The 20,471-nt window shown below is 54.7% G+C and overlaps 1 protein-coding gene across 1 annotated transcript in view; it reads right to left on the reverse strand.

The window, feature by feature from the left end:
• The window catches only part of ITGA10 (integrin subunit alpha 10), a 36,579-nt gene extending 16,108 nt beyond the window's left edge, over window positions 1-20,471 (reverse strand). Inside the window, exons 1-7 of the mRNA XM_025215304.1 lie at window positions 20,330-20,471; window positions 12,575-12,686; window positions 8,130-8,236; window positions 7,740-7,828; window positions 5,763-5,877; window positions 4,791-4,918; window positions 1,799-1,947 (exon numbers count right to left, since the gene is read on the reverse strand). Of these exons, the coding sequence (XP_025071089.1) occupies window positions 1,799-1,947; window positions 4,791-4,918; window positions 5,763-5,877; window positions 7,740-7,828; window positions 8,130-8,236; window positions 12,575-12,686; window positions 20,330-20,381 (752 nt within the window). The 5' untranslated portion in view covers window positions 20,382-20,471. The remainder of the gene's footprint in view (window positions 1-1,798; window positions 1,948-4,790; window positions 4,919-5,762; window positions 5,878-7,739; window positions 7,829-8,129; window positions 8,237-12,574; window positions 12,687-20,329) is intronic.

Here is a 20,471-nt window from a genome sequence, read left to right on the forward strand (position 1 = left end):
TTCATCAGTGACTTGGATGAGGGAGTGAAATGTACTCTGTCCAAGTTTGCAGATGACACAAAGCTATGGGGAGATGTGGACACGCCGGAGGGCAGGGAACAGCTGCAAGCAGACCTGGACAGGTTGGACAAGGGGGCAGAAAACAACAGAATGCAGTTCAACAAGGAGAAATGCAAAGTGCTGCACCTGGGGAGGAAAAATGTCCAGCACACCTACAGCCTAGGAAATGACCTGCTGGGTGGCACGGAAGCGGAAAGGGATCTTGGAGTCCTAGTGGACTCCAAGATGAACATGAGTCGGCAGTGTGACGAAGCCATCAAAAAAGCCAATGGCACTTTATCATGCATCAGCAGATGCATGACGAATAGATCCAAGGAGGTGATACTTCCCCTCTATCAGGCGCTGTTCAGACCGCAGTTGGAGTACTGCGTGCAATTCTGGGCGCCGCACTTCAAGAGGGACGCGGATAACCTGGAGAGGGTCCAGAGAAGGGCCACTCGTATGGTTAAGGGTTTGCAGACCAAGCCCTACGAGGAGAGACTAGAGAAACTGGACCTTTTCAGCCTCCGCAAGAGAAGGTTGAGAGGCGACCTTGTGGCTGCCTATAAGTTCATCACGGGGGCACAGAAGGGAACTGGTGAGGCTTTACTCACCAAGGCGCCTCTGGGGGTTACAAGAAATAATGGCCACAAGCTAGCAGAGAGCAGATTTAGACTGGACATTAGGAAGAACTTCTTCACAGTTCGAGTGGCCAAGGTCTGGAACGGGCTCCCAAGGGAGGTGGTGCTCTCCCCTACCCTGGGGGTCTTCAAGAGGAGGTTAGATAGGCATCTAGCTGGGGTCATCTAGCCCCAGCACTCTTCCCTGCCTATGCAGGGGGTCGGACTCGATGATCTATTGAGGTCCCTTCCGACCCTAACATCTATGAATCTATGAATCTCCCTGCACATAAACTTGAGTAAATTGCAAAGAAATATTTACTATAATAATTAATCAAGGATAGATATTTCACAGAATCACATTCCAGACACATAGAAGCCTGCTTAAAATCATTCAGTTAGATAAACTGGAAGTGATGTCTCATTATTTCTTTTCAGAAGGTCCAGCCGCAAACTTACATGCTCTTGCACTATGCAATTGTCATTAATATTCTGTATTTTAACTTTTGTGAGTAGGCCTGTGCAGGGGGTCGGACTCGATGATCTATTGAGGTCCCTTCCGACCCTAACCTCTATGAATCTATGAATCTCCCAGCCCAGAGCCCTAGCAGAGGTCTCCTCTGCCTCTGGGATCTGTGTTTGCATGGCATTCCCTGAGGCCAGGCTGCCATCACTCCCCGCACCCGGGTGCTGCCGCTTGCTGCTGTGATGCCCCGGGTGCTCTTACCACGTTGCACCATGTTTTCTCACGGAAGCAAGAAACCTCTGCCCATGGCTTCCCGGCCCCTTGCCCTCTCAAGCCCCCAGACAGCTCATTGCAGGCAGCTGGGCTGTTGCTTTTGCCTTGGGCAAGCTCTGCAGGCCTCCACCACCCTCTCCAGGGCAGGTCGAGATGTGTGGGGTTTGGTGGGCTGGGCCCAACCCCAGTGCTGTCCTCTCATGCCTCAGCTGCATTTTCCCTTCCACATCCTGCTGGTGGTGTTATTAACGGTCATTCTCCCACCCCAGAGCTGGCTGCATTTCTGCACCGGGACCCAAGCACCCTAATGCTTTCTCAGCTCCTCACGGGCTGTCAGTGCTATCCCTGGGCCCTTCCGTGAGACGGGTCTCCCCTCCGGTACCGCTGACCCTGCACGCACCAGGCCGTGTGTATAGCGAACGCCGTACGCGTCTCCCTGCCCTCCTGCCGGCTGATGTTCTTTGCGGCCTCCACCACCTCCTCCGCCGTCTGGTAGTCGTGCAGGCTCCATTCGTGGACCGCTTTCTCCCCATACTGAAGCACCCCAACCTGCAACACAACAACCCCTCGTGGGGTTAGCGCTTTCTCCCTCCAAAGTCCGGCCTTGGAGAGAGCTGGAGGGATGAGACCAGGGTGCTCAGAGGCTGGGGTTCAACTCCCAGCTCTAGGGCAAGCAGCTTGATCTCAGCCTGTGCCTCAGTTGCCTTGCCTCGAGGTTTTGTTTTGCACATTTCATGGCTTTGAGGCAGTCGGCGATGAGGTCCCTTGCCTGATTTGCAAAGGGGAAAAGGCAAAAGCTGCCCAGTGGAACAGTTCTGCCCTGGAAAAGGCTGATTCAACTGAGTCCAGCCTGCATGGGGGCAGCACGCGGACAGCCTCAAGATCAGAGCTCAAAGAGATGGAAAATCCCCAGCATGTTCCTGTGATTCATACCCCTCGCTGGTCAAATCCTGCCCTGTATCTGCAGTGATCACTGGGTTCAATAAGCAATCATTACTAGGGTGGCCATTATAGAGGGCCGTCTGGTTGTCTTCTATTGATACGAAACCCGACGCCTTTATGTCTTCTCTTCAAGAAGAGAAAAATAGAGGACATAAAGACGTCGGGTTTCATATGAATAGAGGACAGGGGACAGAGTAGCAGAAAACCGGAATGTCCTCTATGATGGCCACCCTAATCACTACATCTGACTTCTAGCCAGGGCTGGTCTGGCAGGTATTTGAACACCGGTCCAGCGATGCTGGCATAGATACCCACAGGCAAGGAGGAGAGCCCCCAGCTCTCCCTATGCTCAGTCAAGATACAGCTATCAATCAGTGGCCATCTCGGAAAGCCCTTGAGAGCCCTCAGGTGCTCACGCAGGAGCACCATGTCCTGCCCGGGGTCACCGAGATGGGGCAGCCGTGGGCACAGAGCTCGCTGGAGACGTAGACCGGGGCGCTCTGAGCCACCCGCTCACTGTCCCAGAGGAAATGGGATGCTGGGGCCTGTATTTTGGGACAGAACGGACATGAAGGACCTGGATGGGACGCCAAGGAGCTCGAGTCTAGGTGCGAGGGAGCCTGTGGGGTTGGGAATCTTCCTGCCCCATGCTGCTTCCCTCCACCCTCTGCCCGCAGGAAATCCTCTCCCGTATCCTCCTAAAGCAGCTGGGATGAATTGGGGGGTGCAGAAGATCAAGCCAAGCCTCCCACCCAGCCTGGGGGCAGTTCCAGGCTCCCAGGGACTGGATTAAAAGCCCAAGAGGGAGACAGATGCGGTGCATGTAGACAGGGCTCCCCACTGCCAAGCTGGGATCAGAGGGGTAGGGGGTGTTTGGCTCGGGTGACCCCCCTGCGGCTCCACTCCCGGCCTTGGCAGAGGTCTGGGGTTTCAGCCGCGGCATTTGCCAATTCAGTGCCCAGCACGCAGCCCGCCCCAGCGGCCAGGCTCCCTCCCCTCCCCGGCTGGCTTCAGGTTTCCTGTTTGCTGTGGGATTTTTCAACTTGCTGACGTCAGCTCTGGGCAAGTGGTGGGTCGCGCTCCAGGTGCAAGGCATTGCGGGACATGGCTAACAACAATGCCGCTGGCGGGAAAGGGTGCTGTGACAGCGAGATGCAGGGCATTTTGGGAAGGCGCCAACCTGGGCAAATGCGGGGTGGCCCAAAGCCATAGTGGGGGGGAGTGCAAAGGATTCAGGGAACCGGCTGGCAAGACACCCCCGGAGCCAGGGCACTTGCCCCTTCCCCCAAGCAGCAGCCTGCAGTGGGACAAAGGCCCGACACCACCCAGAAGGGGCCGAGTACATCCGAGGCAGCGGGCCCTGCCCTCAGGATCGGGCCCCCGCCGTGGAGGGGGGGCGGCCCTGAGGGACGCGGCCCTGACTCAGCTGCCTGCCTCGGCGAGTCAGCAGGTCCCAGTCGCTGCTTCCTGCTGGCTCATCCGGAGGATGTGGGGAACAGGGGGCGGCCACGGGCATTTCTTCGGGAAGCCCATTTCCTTTCATCTCCTTGTGGGGGCTGAGGCCGTTCACAACCTCCCTGGCCCTGTCCCCTTGTCCTCCCCCCGTCCCATCTAGGCCAGACCCCTCTGAGACTGTGGGCGCACTGGCAGCACCGCTCACTCAGCTCCTTTCCCCGGGACCCCAGGCCAGGACACACTTGTACCAGTATAACCAGCATGACACTGGCATAAAAAAAGCTGCAGACAAGTGACACAAGCCCCTGGACCTGGGGTCACTCAACCTGGTGAAGAGGTGTGGTGGAAAGAATCAGGGGTGAGATGACACTGGTATAAGTTATCCCAGTTTAGGCATCATCTGTCCATACCCATCCCGGGGTAACCGTCTGCTGAAGGCATCTTACCTGCTCCCCTACCTAATGGTGAGAGTGTCGCAGCTACCTACTGGGGGAGTTACCCCGGAATAGCTGCACATCTGTCCCTCCTTGTTCACTGTGTAATTCATACTGCCGTACAAAACTCACTGGGGCATGTGTGTCTGTCCGGTGTCTGTGGTGTCTCCAGGTGCTCAAAGCCCTGACCCATGTTTGAGAGAAGAGGAAGAGACCTGGTGTTTGCAAATGTCTGCCCACTGATCTGGCGCAACCGTTTCATGGGTCCACTCCTATCCCACAAGAAGGGAAGCTAAATTGGACTGGATTGCAAGCTAAATGTTGGTTTAAACCAGAATTTCATCACATGTACAAGCGCCCAAATAGCTGCTAAATGACCGCACATTAGCTTTAGCTTAATTTGGGATAGAGTGGGCACAGCTGGCAACTTCTGATTCCAGACTGTGATTACATCTGCCCATGCTCTGACACTTCTGCTTAGTGATCTTAATTCACACCAGAGCGGCTTCCCTGAGATCCACCCCAGATTGATATTGGGGACCAAAGTACCCATGTGTTCACCTGGATTTGCTCCGGGTCGATGAAGAATTTGCTGAGGATGTTACTGAGGAAATTCTGGACCTCGTACCAAGGGTAGATGCTGTTGGAACCATCCAGAACAATCACAATGTCCATGTAGGTGGAGCACCCTGGAAACACACACATACATGTGTGCACACACATGCACGCACACACACACACATGAACAGGTCAGTACAAGAGCTGGGGGTTTATTCCCCCCACCTCTACCAAATAAATATTATTTTTCCAGGACAAAATCACAGTTGGGGTGGGTAGAAAAGTGCTGCTACCGTGGGTGGAATTCAGCACATAGTTTCAGCTGAAAAAATAAAGGGAAAAATATTTGGAAAAGGACGAACATTCAGATTTTCATTCCAAAAATTGCCCACATTGAAATAAAAAAAAAAAAAGAAAAAGGCAAAAAAAGCCAGAAACAAAACAGGCTGTTTTGGCTTCAGGGGTTCCTGGCACTGGACCTGAAAGCAGCTGGAGTAGAGGGATGGGGTTTCCTTGCACTTGACCTGAAAGCAGCTGGAGTAGAGGGATGGGAGCTGGGGCTTCGGGGAGATGGGTCAGTGCCTTCCGGTTAAGAGCAGCAGGACTCCTGGGTCCCATCCTGTGTTTGAGGGCAGCGAGAGAGGAATCGGGGCAGAGCTAAGGGTGCTTTGAAATGCATCTCTCCCATGCAACGAGCTGCTAAAAAACAGGTTGTGCTTTGCATCTGGTTGCAGGGTGTGGGTGTCAGAAGCAAAGCATTCTGGGAACAGGATCTCAGGCAGGTTGTCTCTCCAGGACACTGCATTCATCCTGGATGTCTTGCACTGTCCCAGCTCAGCCGGACCATCCTGGTGCGGGGAGAGCAGAGCTGTGCACGGCTCGCAGCCCAGGGGTCCAAGCCAAGGGTGGAGATCTCCAGCCTTGCTGGGCTCTTCCCCCACCCCCCATGCACCCAGGCAGGTGGCTCCCACCTACTTTGAGCTGTGGGAGCAATGGTCTCGGTCGGGCGGAAGTCGCTGTCCACTTTGGTGCAAATGCCCGTGCTGAACATGGAGGTGCCGCACTCCTGGGACCAGAGCGGGGCACAGGCCTGTGGGCAAGGGAGATGTGTGTTACCCCTGGCTATGCACCCGCTGCCTGCCCAGGACCTCTCCAGCCCGTGGCTTTGCAAAGGGGGGCACTGCCCCAGCCTGTGACCTTGCAAAGGGGGGCACCGTATGACAGCAGAGACCCCATTCCCAGGGAGAGCTGGGGGAGGGGGTGACTGGCTGTTTTGGGGGACACTGCCTGTGCCTGCATGTTTTTGCTGGGCTCCATCTCCACCCAACCGAGTGCTTCAGCTCTATGGACACCCCGCCCAGCCCCGCTGCCCCCAGTCCTGCCTGCACTCAGGGCTGCCTCTGCTCCTGGCAGGCGCTGCGCTATGCAAACCCGAGGCAACCACAAAAATGCAGGGTGTCAGCCTCAGCTCCGGGAACGCCCAGCCAGACCGGGCTATATTCGTCCTCCTGCGAGGGCACAGACTGGGGACAGGGACTCGTCCCCTGCCCCCTCCCCTGCCAGCCAGCAGTGCCCCAAGGGACCTGGTCGTCAGGAGGCGGCTAATTGCAGCCCCAGCGTGGAAAATCCAGCTCCACATCATCTCCGCTGTCTAATCTCCCCGTCAGTCCTTCTGGCCCTTCCAGCCTCCAAATCTTTGCTCCCTGCCCCGCCTCTCCCCATCTTGTAAAGCTTCAAACTTTCCCCACTCCAGCAAGACTTCTGGAGGTGGGAGATTTGCCACAAGAGCCCAAGAGGTGCAGATGCCCTTCCCCAGCTTTTTAGGGGGTCACGCTGCGGAAATGCAGACAGATGCAACAGCCGCATGGAGTCACCCCCATGCCAGAAGGGGACAGGGAGTCAGCCCCATACTCCATCCTTTGCCTCATGGCAAGGCGGGGGGTCAGGATTAGCACCCCCAGCTCTGTCCCAGAGAGACCTACTGCAGTTAGAAATGGGCAGAAACATGCTCTGAGTAGCAGGGGCCGGTTGGCGCTGCCGGGAACCCAGCCCAGATTAACCAGTCCTGCCCCCAAAACCCCCTGTTGCGCCCTCCCCTGCCACAATACTGCTGTATTGGGGCAGGACAAGACACCCAGAACCCACTGAACGGGTGTCTGGGGCCATTTCTGGCCTGGTTTTAGGAATGGAAATAGGAATGACAGGCGCTGTGCCCCACTCCCCTAAGCCAGCCAGCCCCTTGCCCGGCCTGCTTCTCCTGGGATAACCCTGGAAAGCAGCAAGCGAAGGGAGAAAACATCCGGACGCCGAATATTGAAAAGGTTATGGGCACAAAAGCAGCCTTCATGAGGAGGCAGCACCAGGGGAGAGGAACAGAGGGACTGGGAGAGGACCATCTGATATGACTGATGTGTGGGTCTTCCTTTCTGCTACCCTGCAGCCAAACAATTCCTCCCCTCCCAGCCTCCCCAGAGAGGGCAGAGCTGGGTAAACCACTGCTGCAAAAAGGACACCCCTAGCTTCAAAACCTCCCTTGCTCGGGAGCATGGCTTAGCCTCAGCATTTATGGCAGGAAGCCCCAAGGCAGCAAGCGGAGGGCAGGCTGAGTTTGCCGAGAGCCTCAAACAGCAGCTGGGAGAGGTGCGAGCTGTCCCCTTCAAGCTCAAGGAGCCCTGAGGGGGGGCACCATCCTAATCTGATCCCCAGAGCCATCTCCCACGCTGACCCACATGCTGACATGCACCCCCAGGGGACACTCTGGTATCACGGTGCTAGGCGCTGTACATGTAACTCGTGGGGAACAGCTGCCTCGTGTATGGTATCTGGCACAACAGGCCCCTCGTCTCTGCCTCGACACCCTTTGCAGGGCTGGGGAGTAAAGGCAAATGGCTTTCCAGGCACAGAAATGCCAGCGGTGGGTTTTTCCAGCCCATGGGGAAGGCCTCTGCTCACCACAAACCCTTCGCCTTTGTTGTCCACGAGTGTCATCCCAAAGTGCATGTTCTTGATCTGCTTGGAGACGTTGCGGAGGGCAGTGTCACCTGCAGCAAGGTCCCAAGGGTGGTGGGGGGAGAGAAGAAACAGTATGAGAGGCTGCCCAAGGGAATTAGAGCCCCTTGCCCTCCCTGCATGGAGCCAGGCCCCTCAATCCCTTCTGCACCTTGGCAGCAGCCACCCCCTTTCTGAAGGCAAATGCCAATGGAGATTTTTCACCTCTGAGGCAGTAGACTTAGTGTTGGGGGTTGTGAACAAGCCAGTGGACTGAGGAACCACAATGTCTCCAAAGCCCTTGGGCAGGAGATGTATTCCCCAAGTGCCCCAGGGTTTTTCAGACCTCGTTACCTAAGTGGACCTGGCTGCAGGAGCGGTTCCTGGATCCCACCGCGCACTTGTATACATCCCCTCTCCGGTCGTCGGCCGTGCCCTCCCACGGTGCCCCCACCAGCAGCCTGTGGAGGGAAGGACAGGGGATGTCAGCCCAGCACCAGAGTGGATGGAGATTTCTCCAGCATCAGCAGGACTAATCCCCCCGGGTGGGGGGGACGACCAGAGGGGCTGCCCCCTTCAGGGAACACGGACAGTGGGGAAGAAACCCAGCAAGTGCCTGGGCAGGGTTTTAAAGGCACAAGCTGCCCCCAGGGCCTGTCAGTCCATAACTGGCTCCCAGCAGATGCATTTTTTGCCTCTTCAAGCATCTGTTTGCAGCAAGGCAGGAGAATCACTAGTGATCTAGGCTGAAATGGTTCATGTTCTTCATTCATCATCCTTGGCTCTCACCAGGCGGGACCCACACCACCTCCCTCAGCATTTACCGAGGGGTGGAATAGCGCAAGCTCCAGTTTACAGCTGGGGGAAACTGAGGCCTGAAAGGGGAGTGAAGCACCCTGCCCACAGTCACACAACAAGCCGCTGGCCCAACAAGAAACACTGCCCCACTCCAACTTTAGCCACTACACAAACTTCCTCCCAGAGCAGGACATTGCAGGGGGTAGAAATTGGGTAGCGCTCCTTTAAATAGCTGGTGAGCCCTTTAGTGGCACTCATTGGGCGCGTCTACACATGAGCATTTACTGTGCAGTAACTGAAATTACTGTGCAGTACAGGTGTGCGTCTATACATGCACACCTGTATTGCGCAATAAATATGGCTACTTCCACCAACTTGAGCATAAATTTGATACCTGCATCATGCAGGTATCAAAGATTAGTTACTGCGCAGTAACGCATGTGTAGACACCTTGCTGCACAGTAACACTGTGCATGTGGACTGATTTGGGACTAACTTTAGTCCTAAGTCAATCCACACACAGTGTTAATGTGCTTTAGTGCCTGCAGGTGTATATGCTAGCCTGTTCCTCCTTACTGCGCAGTAAATTTAAGCTGATGTAAATGCACGAGTAGACATGCCCACGGTGTTCCAAGTGCAGATGTCACCAAAGGGCAACTGGAGCCAGCAGAGCAGATGTAGCCAGCCCTGTCCCTAGGGACACTGCATAAACTCGGTGACGTGGGAATCAGCTACGTTTATGTGGCTTCATCCTTGTATTACTATTGCATAACAAGCTCTAACAACACAAGACCCGGCGGGCATTGGCAACCAGCTCTCTTCACACCCAGTTGTCCACTCCAGCCACCAATCTGCAAGCCACCGCTGGAAAAGGAGCCCAAACCCACCCCGCCCCATTGCAAACCCAGCCAGCCTCAGCTCACCAAGACACCCAGGGCAAAAGGAACAGGAGAAAGCAAGGAGCCCCTGAAGACACAGTCCACTCAGTGCCAATTTTAATGAGCTGGAAACAGTCATTCCCAGCCTGGGATTCTCATCATGCCGGTCCCTGCCCTGGTAGCAGAGTGGAAACACTATCACCGGGACCAGTCCTGGCACACGGCGGGATGCTTTGAAGCACCGTCTGGCGTTACAGCATCCCATTGGATTGTGATGCCTCCGGCTGGGAACACACATGAAGGAACATCACGGGGAGGCCGGATCGGGGCCAGAGCACTGCCCCGGGGGTCAACCCTGGTGTCAAATCCGCAGCAGCACCTTGGAGGATGGTGGGGATTTTGGCAGCGGCAACAATCCCTCAATTGAAGGACAAAACTCTACCATGGCTCATTGATGGGTCTTAAGAGCCCAAGCCTTGAGCCGCAGACCCGTATGCAGAAGTCACAGGTCTTTCCACAGGGGAGAGCTGGCTGTAGGCTGGGATTCATCTCCTTTCCATAAGCTGTGGTGCCATTGGAAGTGTTTAGCAGCCAGGTCGTCCCAGCTCTTAATGTCAGCATCTTGGGGTAGGTCTTCAGTGCGTCCTTGTAGCCATCCCTCTGGCCACCGCGAGATCTCAGGCCATAACTACGCCAGGAGCAGAGCTTGGTGGTGATTTAAAACAACAGGTCCTGGTAGACCTGAGGAAAGAACCTCTGAAGCCCCGGGAAGAATCGAAACAGCCAAATAAAACCTTCAGTGGGAAGAAAAAGAAATGAGAGAAAGAATGGAGGAAGGAAATAGAAGCCGTGTTGGAAGTTCTCTGCGCGCTGGGCACCAAGGATCTGCCCAAGCGTGAGAAAGCGTCGCTGGACAGGGCAGCTCCCTGGCAAGCACAAGTGGCCTCTCTCTCTCGCTCCCCAAGCATCAGCTCTGGAACGGAGATCAACAGCCCCCGGATTTCCCCCGTGATTTTTCATGCCGTTTCATAACGTGTATGTAACCAATACACAATGAGCACAAGCGCCCACAGAGATCGACCAGGGGAGGATGGTGTGTGGGGAGGGCACTTGCAGGGGACTCCAGACACCTGGGTTCATTTCCTCTGCCACAGATTCCCTGCGTGATCATGGACAAGTTCATCCGGCTCCCAGTGCTCCTATCTCAGAGGTGCAATAGCCCCTCCGTGCCTCAGTTTCCTTTGGGAATAACAGCACAGCCTTACAGCACCGGAGATGTAAGTTAGGCACAGAGAAAAGAAACCATATATAGGCCCTAGGCTGATTTACTCTCTTCCAAGCTGGTGCTTTTACCATTCCTTGCCCCCCCTCCACTCCCCTTCAAAAAAACCATAAACCAGGGTCGAATGACAGAACAGATCCCTTTACAGACTCCCAAGACATGGGCAGGTGCCCTCTATTGGGGAATTCAGGGTGGCTGAAAGTTCACCACGTAGGGGAGAAAAGCACCGTATTTGTTGGCATACCACACTGCCCCAGATAAGACACGCACCTAGTTCGGGGAAAGCAGAATGAAAGGGAAAAAAGGAAAGATTTTTCTTTTACACCAAACTATTCAGAATCAGTTTCTTCATTAAAGATTCACCAATTTTCAGCCACTAATTTGTAGGAAAGAGGTGAGAGTGGTACATGAAAAGATAAGGTAGATATTTAACCTTAAAATTAAAACGGGGATCTCAAATGAGTCTCCTTTTCTTAGAGGTTTCCAGTGTTTTCATCAGAAAACCTGAGCACTTTGGGCTCAAGGTTTTTTAGGCTTTGGGTCAAAATGTGTCCTTTTTTTTGTTGTTTTCCTGCAAGGAAAAGTCATTTTTGAAATTGCTTCTCTAAGCCGCACCCTGAGAACCCCCCTGTAAAGGGCTCTGGGCTTGGAGACCCTGTTCTAGCCCGGAGAGACTTGCCGTGCCTTTACGTGCTGCCTTACATTTGCAGATGGACTTGCCTTTGCTGGAGGAGCTGGTGCCAGAGACGTGTTTGTTTGGTCGTGACCAAGGAAGCAGAGGGAGCCATGGTCACGAAAGTCCGGCGTAGCCGAGTGCCAGCACAGGGCTGGGAGTAGATGAGTTTTGCAGGGGCCATGTCCTGTTCATTGGCAGCTGCTTGCTACCTTGATCACATCCATCACTCCCCCACCCTGGCAGGGCTCCTGTCGCTCCCGAGTAAAGCTAGGAGAGAGGGCCAAATGCAGCATGGCTTGTCTATCCATCCCCGTCTCTTCCATCAGAGCCACCGTGCAGGGGCCACTTGGCCAGCACTGGGCTTAGATCCCCTCCTTGCATCGACCCTGACACTGGGGGCACTTGTACACGGCGGGAGATGGGTTGGAGAACTGAGATGTTCCATGCAATCACTGACAGCAGCTTGGTCTGCCCTTGCCCCTGCCCCTGCCCCTGCCCCTCCAGCCCCCCCAAAAAAGACCCTGGTCTCAGAAGCAGACCATCCCAAGGCTTCCCAGGCCCCTCTTGGGCAAGCCCATTTCAAGTGGCAGCTGAGCCTGGACTGTAAGTCACCCTAGGTGACTCTTGACAACGCAGAATGGGGGCCAGGTGGAGTCAAACTGGGATTTACAAGTGGATTTGAACTGGGAAGCTACCAGCTGGAAAAAAACCCAGCCCCCCTCACTCCCCTCTGACTGCAAACCATTTTATCTTAGGACAAAGTGCAAGTGTACAGATATCCACACCCGTTGTCCCTGGATAAATCCTTAAAAAGTTTCCCAGATAAAAGGTAGGAACAGCGTATCCTGCAATACTACAAAGTGCGTCTATACAGTTATCCCAGGTGCATCTGTGCAGTTATCCCAGGATCGCACCACTGAATTAATGGCAGAAAAGTGGCAGTGCTTTCAGCCATTCGCTAAACCCCAATTAGAAGGGTGATGTGTGTACATGCCACTCCCAGGATATTTCTGTCCCAGGACAAACAAGGCACAACTTATCCCGGGACAAATGCAACGTCTGTTCCTAACCTCTGTTCACCCTGCTCCGCTGAATCCCATGTCTCATGTGAGCAGCGGGCCACTGTCAAAATGGCAGCAGTGGGTATAAATCTCCCAGCACTCACCATTTCTGCCCTCCGGCTTCGTGCTGCAGGACTTTGTAGCCAAACTGAGCCTCTGACGGGCCGTGGAAGATCTGGGGTCTCTTCACGTCGATGTTGAAGGACACGCATAGCCCTGGAGGGAGAGAGAGAGCACAGTGTTACACCAACCCAGGCAGTGGTCCGTGAGAAGGCAGACACGTCTCATTACTGTCCGGGAGCTGAGCCTCCACGTGTGACAGATCTGAAGGAAACAATACAATGCAGCTGGGACGGGGGCAGGAATCTCTGCCGGAGTTTGCCGAGAGCCTGAAACAGGAGCGCTGAAAGGTGAATGACCTCCTCTGCTGTAGCGAGTGCCACTTTGAGTGCCAATGCTCATCCCTCTCAAAGTTCATAACAAGGCAGTGGAGGATCATCATCGTCCCCCTCTCTTAGATGGGGAAACTGAGGCAAGGAAACAAGAAGCAACCTGCCTGAGGACACCCGACTGGGCAGTGGCAGATGTGGAAACCAAACAGAGGCCTCAGGCCAGTTCTCCAGGTACCAGCCCACCCAAACCAGCCTCCTCTCATGAAGACCTCCATGACCTAGTCTGGGAGCTCTTACTGACACACGGTAGCAGAGGGATTTAATTGGTAGCCGAGCCATTCCCCCAAACATGTGCAGACCCTGCAATGTCAGGATGCTTCAAAAAGTTGGAGAAACTTTTTTTCAGGGGCTCTGAACTCCTGCACTTGGGGCCTGGGCGATGGCATGCAAATAAGGCAAATTAACATTGCTGCTGCCAGAGCAGCTCAAGCATTGCCAGGGTACCCAGGGCCCATGCCCATGGGAAGAAAGGGTGGTTAGTTGATATGGGTTTCTGCTGTTGTTCCAACTTCTGATGTGTTCAGCCCTGCTGTCCCGTCCGCATTAGGGGTTTAACACGTCTTCAAAACATCCCCCTGCTTTCCTAGCAACTAAGGAGGCTCTAAGGAAATGGTCCTCGCTCCTGATGGCTTATGAATGAGACAATTACGGGTCAATGGGGCATCGAGAGGGGAAAGGGCTGGGTCAACACCTGCATCCTTACAAACAAACCCAGGCTCCGGCTTAGTGGAGGGATCTCCAGCTCCTACCTAGACCCTGGGCCTCTGGCTGCTCTCTGCTGTCCCAAGCTCTGGGTCCCTGTCTCCTCGTCTGGACTGTTTCAGGTTACCCATGGCTCAGGCTGCCAAGGCAGCCAAGACATGGGCAGGTTGGAGTCCTCTCAGCCACGTTCCCCCCGGCCGGCTGCAGGAAGCTTTGCTTGCTCTCACCCCATGGATTGCATTAGCTGATGTGGCTGGGAGCTTGGTCTTCCAGGGGCAGGGAGTTTGCAAACTGGGCTAGCCCTTCATGGGCTTGTTTCAATCAAGCCAACACGGGCACAGGGCAGATCTCCCCAGCAATGTGGGGCTGTGGTAGCAGCAGGCTCCCTGCTGTGCTGTGCACACAGCTGGGGTAGCTGGTCCCCCAGATGCATGCTGACGTGCTGTGCCGGGGTGGGATCAATAGGAGTTACAGACAGAACCCCCCGCCAACCCTGCTTCCAAAGCTACTGCATGCTGCTTCCTTGCCAGGACCCTGGGAAGTAGCATCTGCATCGTGTAGACAGGGAAACTGAGGCACAGAGAGGGGCATACAAGGCTGGCTGCAGCAAAGCTGGCATGCATCCATGTATCCTGGTGGCCCCTAAAGGGTCCCAGTGAGATCAAGGCTTGCATGGTGCTAGGGGCTGCACATATCAGAGACGCGTGTTGGACTGAAGAGCTCCAGCACAAAGGGAGGGAGGGGAAACTAAGGCACACAATAAGTGGGGTCCCTGAGGGAGCACAGCAGGCCTGTCGCAGAGCTTGGCAGTGAACCCTGATACCCCAGGACATCGCAGCAATGGAGCCAAATGGCCCATGTTCTCTTTGGCCAAGGTCAGGGCTGGATTTCACCTCCCATGGGGCTGTGAGGGATTACATTTGTCTTCTCGCCCCATCCCCAAATGGCACCTTTTCAGATTCACACTGTCTGGGCTGGTGCAGACAGGGGCCATCCTGCCTGGAGCCAGGGGCTGGACGGGAGAGATTCCAGAGGTCCCAGAGCCGTACATCATCATCATCATTAAATACACAGGGGGGTGTCTACTTGTGTATTTACATGCCCTGAAACTTAATGCGCCTTTGCTTAAGGCACATTAAGAGAATTTAGGCATGCATATACACATGGACATGCTAATGTGCATTAAGGTGCATTAAATTTAGGCACGAATAGATAAGTCACATTAGTGCACATGCAGATGCTCTAATGCGCATTAATGTGTATCCATTGATGCACACGGCATTCATGCACATTAGTGCATTTACAGGTGTGCTAATGCGATTTGGCTATTCGTGCCTAAATTTGATACCTGCTTTATGTCGGTATCAAATTTAGGCTCACGATAACCCTAAATTGCTTTTTTTAAGGCGCATTAAGGGTGAGCACATGTAGACATGCGCTCTTAATGTGCCTTAAAAATGGCAATTTTAGGCTAAGCCTGCTTAAAAGAGGCACATGTAGACGTGCCCAGGGTTTCATTGCCACTGATCCAACGTGTTGTCCTGTGAAGCTACCTCCCTGGGGAGAAGACAGCTCATTCACACTCCTTTCCCCTGAAGAACTTCCCTTCGACTGCCGGGGCATCTATAACCATCCAAGACATTTCAGGTCTAGACGTCAGGGCTGCACAAACCCTGGCGGGAATGGCCCCATGCACACAGCTTCCAAGCTGAGATCATAGCCGGCTCCCAGGGACCAGGGCCGGCTTGGCAGCGCGGCCAGGAGCTAGCGCGCTTCCGGCGGTGCTAAGGATGTGTAAGGAAAGGGTGGAGGCCGTGCCCTGTGCACAGTAACTCTTCTGTCTGGAGAGCGAGCCGTGGCCCAGATTCACAGCAAACCTCAGGAAGAAAACAGACTAGCAATTACCCTGGGTGTAGCTAGAAAATGCAGCCCCTGAGGTCCAGCGTGGATCTTGCTCGCACACACTCCAAGTGCCTCCCGCTCTGTTTTAACTTGCACTGCTTTCTAGCCGGAGCAGTCGGCTGGGAGCACAGATGTCCGCGTCTCCCAGCTGAGGTGCGCAGGGGACCGGGCCAGAAGAAGAAATGAGAGAGCCGCAAGAGAAGGGGGAAAAGAAGGGAAATGCTGAGGACCGGCTCGGCGCTGAGGTTGCTGGAGAGGTTGCCCTGTGGTCGAAGGCACATAAAGGGCTCTTTTTGAATGAGCTGCAGCAGGGTATCACGGTGGGGCCCAGCCACAACTGGGAAAGGGCTATGCAAGCCAGACCAGCCTGAGTACGGCTCCTTCCCAAATCCAAACAGCCCGAAAAACCCAGCCTCACCCCGCAGGCTTCAATTGAGGCTCAAGATGCTCAAACTCCGCGTCAAAGCTTTGAAGTCAGGACTCATCGAGAAGTTTTCGATGCAACGTTTTCCATTCAAAAAAGAAAAAAAATCCCGAATCATAACACATGGCTTGAATGTGTTGATTGAGCAATGGTTCCCCCCCTCCCCAAATGAAAAGAATTGAAATATTTTTGTTTGAAGGTGGTGTGACAAACAGGAAGGACATTATAGCTACCGGCTGCAGAATCCAAAGAGGCTTGATATTTATACACTGCAAAAGCAAAGAGAACGAAAGTTTCAACTATTTCAATTGCGTGATTTTTTTTTTGTGGGGGCGAGTTTTGAATGTCATTAGAGCTACCGGCTGCAGAATCCGCAGAGGCTTGATGCTTATTATATACTGCAAAAGTACAGAGAAAGAAGTTTCAAACTATTTCAGTTGCCTCAAATCAGATTTTTCTTTTTGGCAGGGGGTGAGTTTTGTTTCAGGGGGAGATTTAAGACCTTGTGCCCTGCTTCAGGTTAAAAAAAAACAGTCAGAACGCTGGAATTTCACCCAAAACAGAAATTCTGGGTGCCAGACGCACTACATGTCACCACTACTGACCTGCCAAGGTATCACAGCACCATAATATCTAGACTACATACAGGTCTTCACATCCCCCCACAACTGTGAGGCCAGGTGGTGTTGTTATACCCATTTCACAGATAAAACCGAGGCACAGAGAGACTCAAGTGATTTGCCGAGGTTGCACAGGGAGTGTATGGCAGAGCTAAAAAATAAACCCAGGGCTTTCAAATGCGAGGCTGGGGCCCAACCCACTAGCCCACCCTTCCCTTTCCATGCTCCAGTCACTGCTCACTCTTCCCTCACCGGAGACTGACGTTGGGTTTATTTTGAACATGCTACATTTTATCTGTATTGTATTACTGGGCAATGCTACCAAGTCTGGGGATTTTTATCTCATTATATCAGGGACTTCTCAGTCACGTGGGAATCACTGCAAAGGCCTCAAAGTGAGACTCAATTCTCAGAAACCCGAAGACATGCAACGAGCACCAAAAATCCCAAACTTCCTAAGCCGCGCCCCGAGTTCAAAGCCTGACTCATGGCTGCTGAATGCCCTGGGCCAGCTCGCCCCTCCTGCCTGCCTGGGCTGCACGTGGGGCTGACTTTGCGGCCGCGAGAGCTGGAAACTTGCTTTTCCTCAAAAAAAAAGGCCAACCGGGTTCCACTTAAATCCAGTGACTCTGGGAGCTGGAGCTTCGGGGGAGGAGGAGAAGACTCACATCTTAGCTCGCCCCTTAGAAATGACAGGGAACTATCCAAAATCGTGAGCGAGCCACTCGGGGAGGGAACTGCGGGCTCCAAGGGGGAAAGAGCCTCCCTGGTGCCTCCAACAAGGGTTGGGGGGCTTCCCTCCTGGGCTTTCTCCGGACACCACAGCTCCTGCCTTCCATACCCCCGGGGCCGGAGCAGGGAGGGCATCATGAAGGGAGCGAAAGAGGGTCCAGATGTATCCAGATTTCAGCCACCGCCAGCTCGGGACTGGGGGAGACGCCAGCCTGCCCTGCAGAGACAAACCGAGCTGGCTGAACGGCCCCCTGAGAAGAATCACTCATGAATAAAACTGCGTTTTCACCGCCCCCGCAGGCCAAACGACCCCAAAACTCTTCAAATCCAACTCAGTGCCCAATGGCAAGAGCCACAGCTGCTTTCTACCCACCAAGTAAAAATCCACTGTTTCAATTTAGGGAGAACTAAACCCCCGGCATGTGTACGAGCGCCCAATGACCGAGTCAGGCCGCATCCCCGGGAACAGCAACAGCCGACGCAGCGCCAGGTTATCAACCCACAACATGAACGGGGCCCAGCTAACCCCATACCTTGTCTCTCATGGGGACAGAGAGACCCTTTGCCACCCCCCATGCACTGTGTTGAAGAGGAGGGGGTATTTTTGCAGTAGCGTGGCCACTTTGTGCTCTGATCCCTCCTGGCTGCCCGCTTTACAAGCTCCTTTACAAGCAAGCCAGTCATCCCTGAGATGATAGAAAATCATAGAAAATTAGGGGTGGAAGGGACCTCAGGAGGTCATCTAGTCCAACCCCCAGACAGAGGAGCCGCGCTGGGGATCCCCTCCGTGCGCTTGAAGAGCAGCAGCGTAGATGCCAGAAGGACAAGAGCTTCTGGGCTCTGCTCACAGCCAAGGAGGAGAAGAGGATCCAGAGGATACACCTGGGACTCCTGGGTTCTGTGTAGCTGGGCTGATCATTCATGTAATGCTGTGCCTCAGTTTCCCCTGCCTTATCCCCTGAGATGCAGCCTGGCTGCAGATGAAAGAGGCCAACTTGGGACAAATATGTAGAGAGGAGCCCCGTACCCCTGGCCCAGCCGCTCCTGGGGATTAGGGCAGGCCAGGCACTTGGATCCTGTTTGGGTCCTGCCGTCACTGGGGCGGGGTGTGAGCAGAGCCAGGGAGACAGCATCTGCATAAATGAGCAGTGCCGGGGTAATGACAAATGCAGGGCTGCGGGGGAAGAGTCTCACGAAACTCGGCACTGTGCTTGGTGGCAGGGAGAGGGGGCTGGGATGTGACCTGTGGGTGGTTGCTGTGGCCTGCCCAGCCCTGCAGAAACCCCCCCAGTGGGTCTGAACTGCTCATCCTCTGTGCCAGGCAAGAGGCCTGGAGCTGCCAGACACGGCCGGGGTCCCCCGTGCCATCGACCACTGCCATGCGCCAGCTCTGGGGAGCCAATGCACAGACCTGGGAGCTGTGCTCCCTTTTTGGGAGCCAGGCTGTATCTCGCAGGCATGAGGCAGGGGAAACTGAGGCACAGAGTTATACGAGGCAGCAATTCAGCAGTGGAGGAGACCCAGGTTCAAATCTCAGATCTGCCCCATTTCAATCCCAGCTGCCCCGAGGTCTCCCCTCTGGCACATCCAAAGACCCCTGTCTCCTCCCAAGTAGGAAACAAGGCAAGAGGTGCTGGACCCCAAAAGATGTTTGCAGGCTCAGAAACCTGCTTCCAGCCCAGCTTTCATGAGAAGTCCTGTCAACCTCCAAGTCACTTGCAGCTCTGTGCCTCAGTTTCCCCATTTGGAAGAGCTAGGGGTTAATGTGGCCTTGAGGCTGATAGAGGGGAGGGCAGGGGCCAGCTGAGCTGGCTGCTTGTGCTTTGGACTCTGGGCTTTTCCTTGCTGCTGGGTCTGTCCTGAAAGCCAGGGGTCTGGACACGTGGATCAGCTCTCGCTGCATCCAGCCTTCGCAGCGCCCAGCCTGGCTCTGTTAATCTGTGCCTGCTGCTAACGGAGGCCTTTCCTGGCCCTGTTACGAGCAACAGTGACCTTTGGAGCTGCAAAACCACTTGCTGCTAAGGGCTCGCTGCTGGTTACTGGTTGCAAGAGCCGGGCCCTGTCCTGCTGGGGTCTGAGCTCCTGGAAGGGGGAGTGGGGGCTGGCATGGCTCTGGGTGCGCAGTGCTGGGAGAACAGCCCCTAGACCCTGAGCCAGGGCTGGAGCTAGTTTGGGGGCAAAGTCACTTACTGGCCCTGCCCTGGTTCTACCCACCGGGTCACACTGCCTTGACCATGATACAGAGGAAATGGGGCAGAACGGGACGGCTCCTTGCCCCAATGAACCCATTTCCCACCCATTGCCAAAGCAACTGCCCACCCCCTGATCAGACTAATCCAGCCGTGAAACCCTCGGGTTCTGCGTCACAAGCTGCCCACAGGGACCCGCTAGCCACATCCACCTTACACCGGCCCTTCAAAACCCAGACTGGCACTGATGTGGAGCACAGGTGGTCATGCACCCCAGGGCCATGGGGATGGCGCTGCTCCCCGCGCTATCATGTGCACGCTGTGCAAGGCGCTGTACAAACGCTTCCCATAAGTTCCCTCCAGGTCTGCGGCTGCTTCTCTCATAGCTGCCCTCAGCCACGACTGGCATCAGACACATCCAGAGTTCGCCCAAAACCACTCTCTGCAGCTATGGGGCTTAGAGAGCCATCAGTGACCCAGACACACTCTCCACCACCAGCCTTGAAACAACCCCAGCTGATCCTTCCCCCCTGGCTGCCTATTTAGCCCTGGGGAAAGCCAGAGCTGCATTTAAACTCCTTATCTTAACCCCTCGAACCACAAATCCTTTGCAGATGTGACACCAAAATCTCTATGGGGTGGGGAGCAATTAAATTCTCCTATCCAGGATCAAGGGTTAATGCCTTGTGCACCTCAAAGGGCAGCGAGCCGTGCATCCAGCTCCTCTGAGTCCCATCAGGCCCCGTGGCACCTTTGAGGATGGTCCAGCTTTGGGTGGGCTGGGCTGAGCTGAAAAGTCCTCCCCTTTCGTAACCCAAAAGAGCCCAAAACGTGGTACCTGGGATCAGCAGCAGGACGCAGGGAACACGGAGGCCGCGGGCAGCAACCATTGCATCAGTCAGAGCCTGGCCGGTGAGCGTGTCCCCAGAGTGCTGGAATCCAAACTGGGCATGGCACGCGCGTGTGTGCAAGCGGCTCAC

The sequence above is a fragment of the Alligator sinensis genome, unplaced genomic scaffold, assembly GCF_000455745.1.
Source record: "Alligator sinensis unplaced genomic scaffold, ASM45574v1 scaffold735_1, whole genome shotgun sequence".
NCBI lineage: Eukaryota > Metazoa > Chordata > Crocodylia > Alligatoridae > Alligator > Alligator sinensis.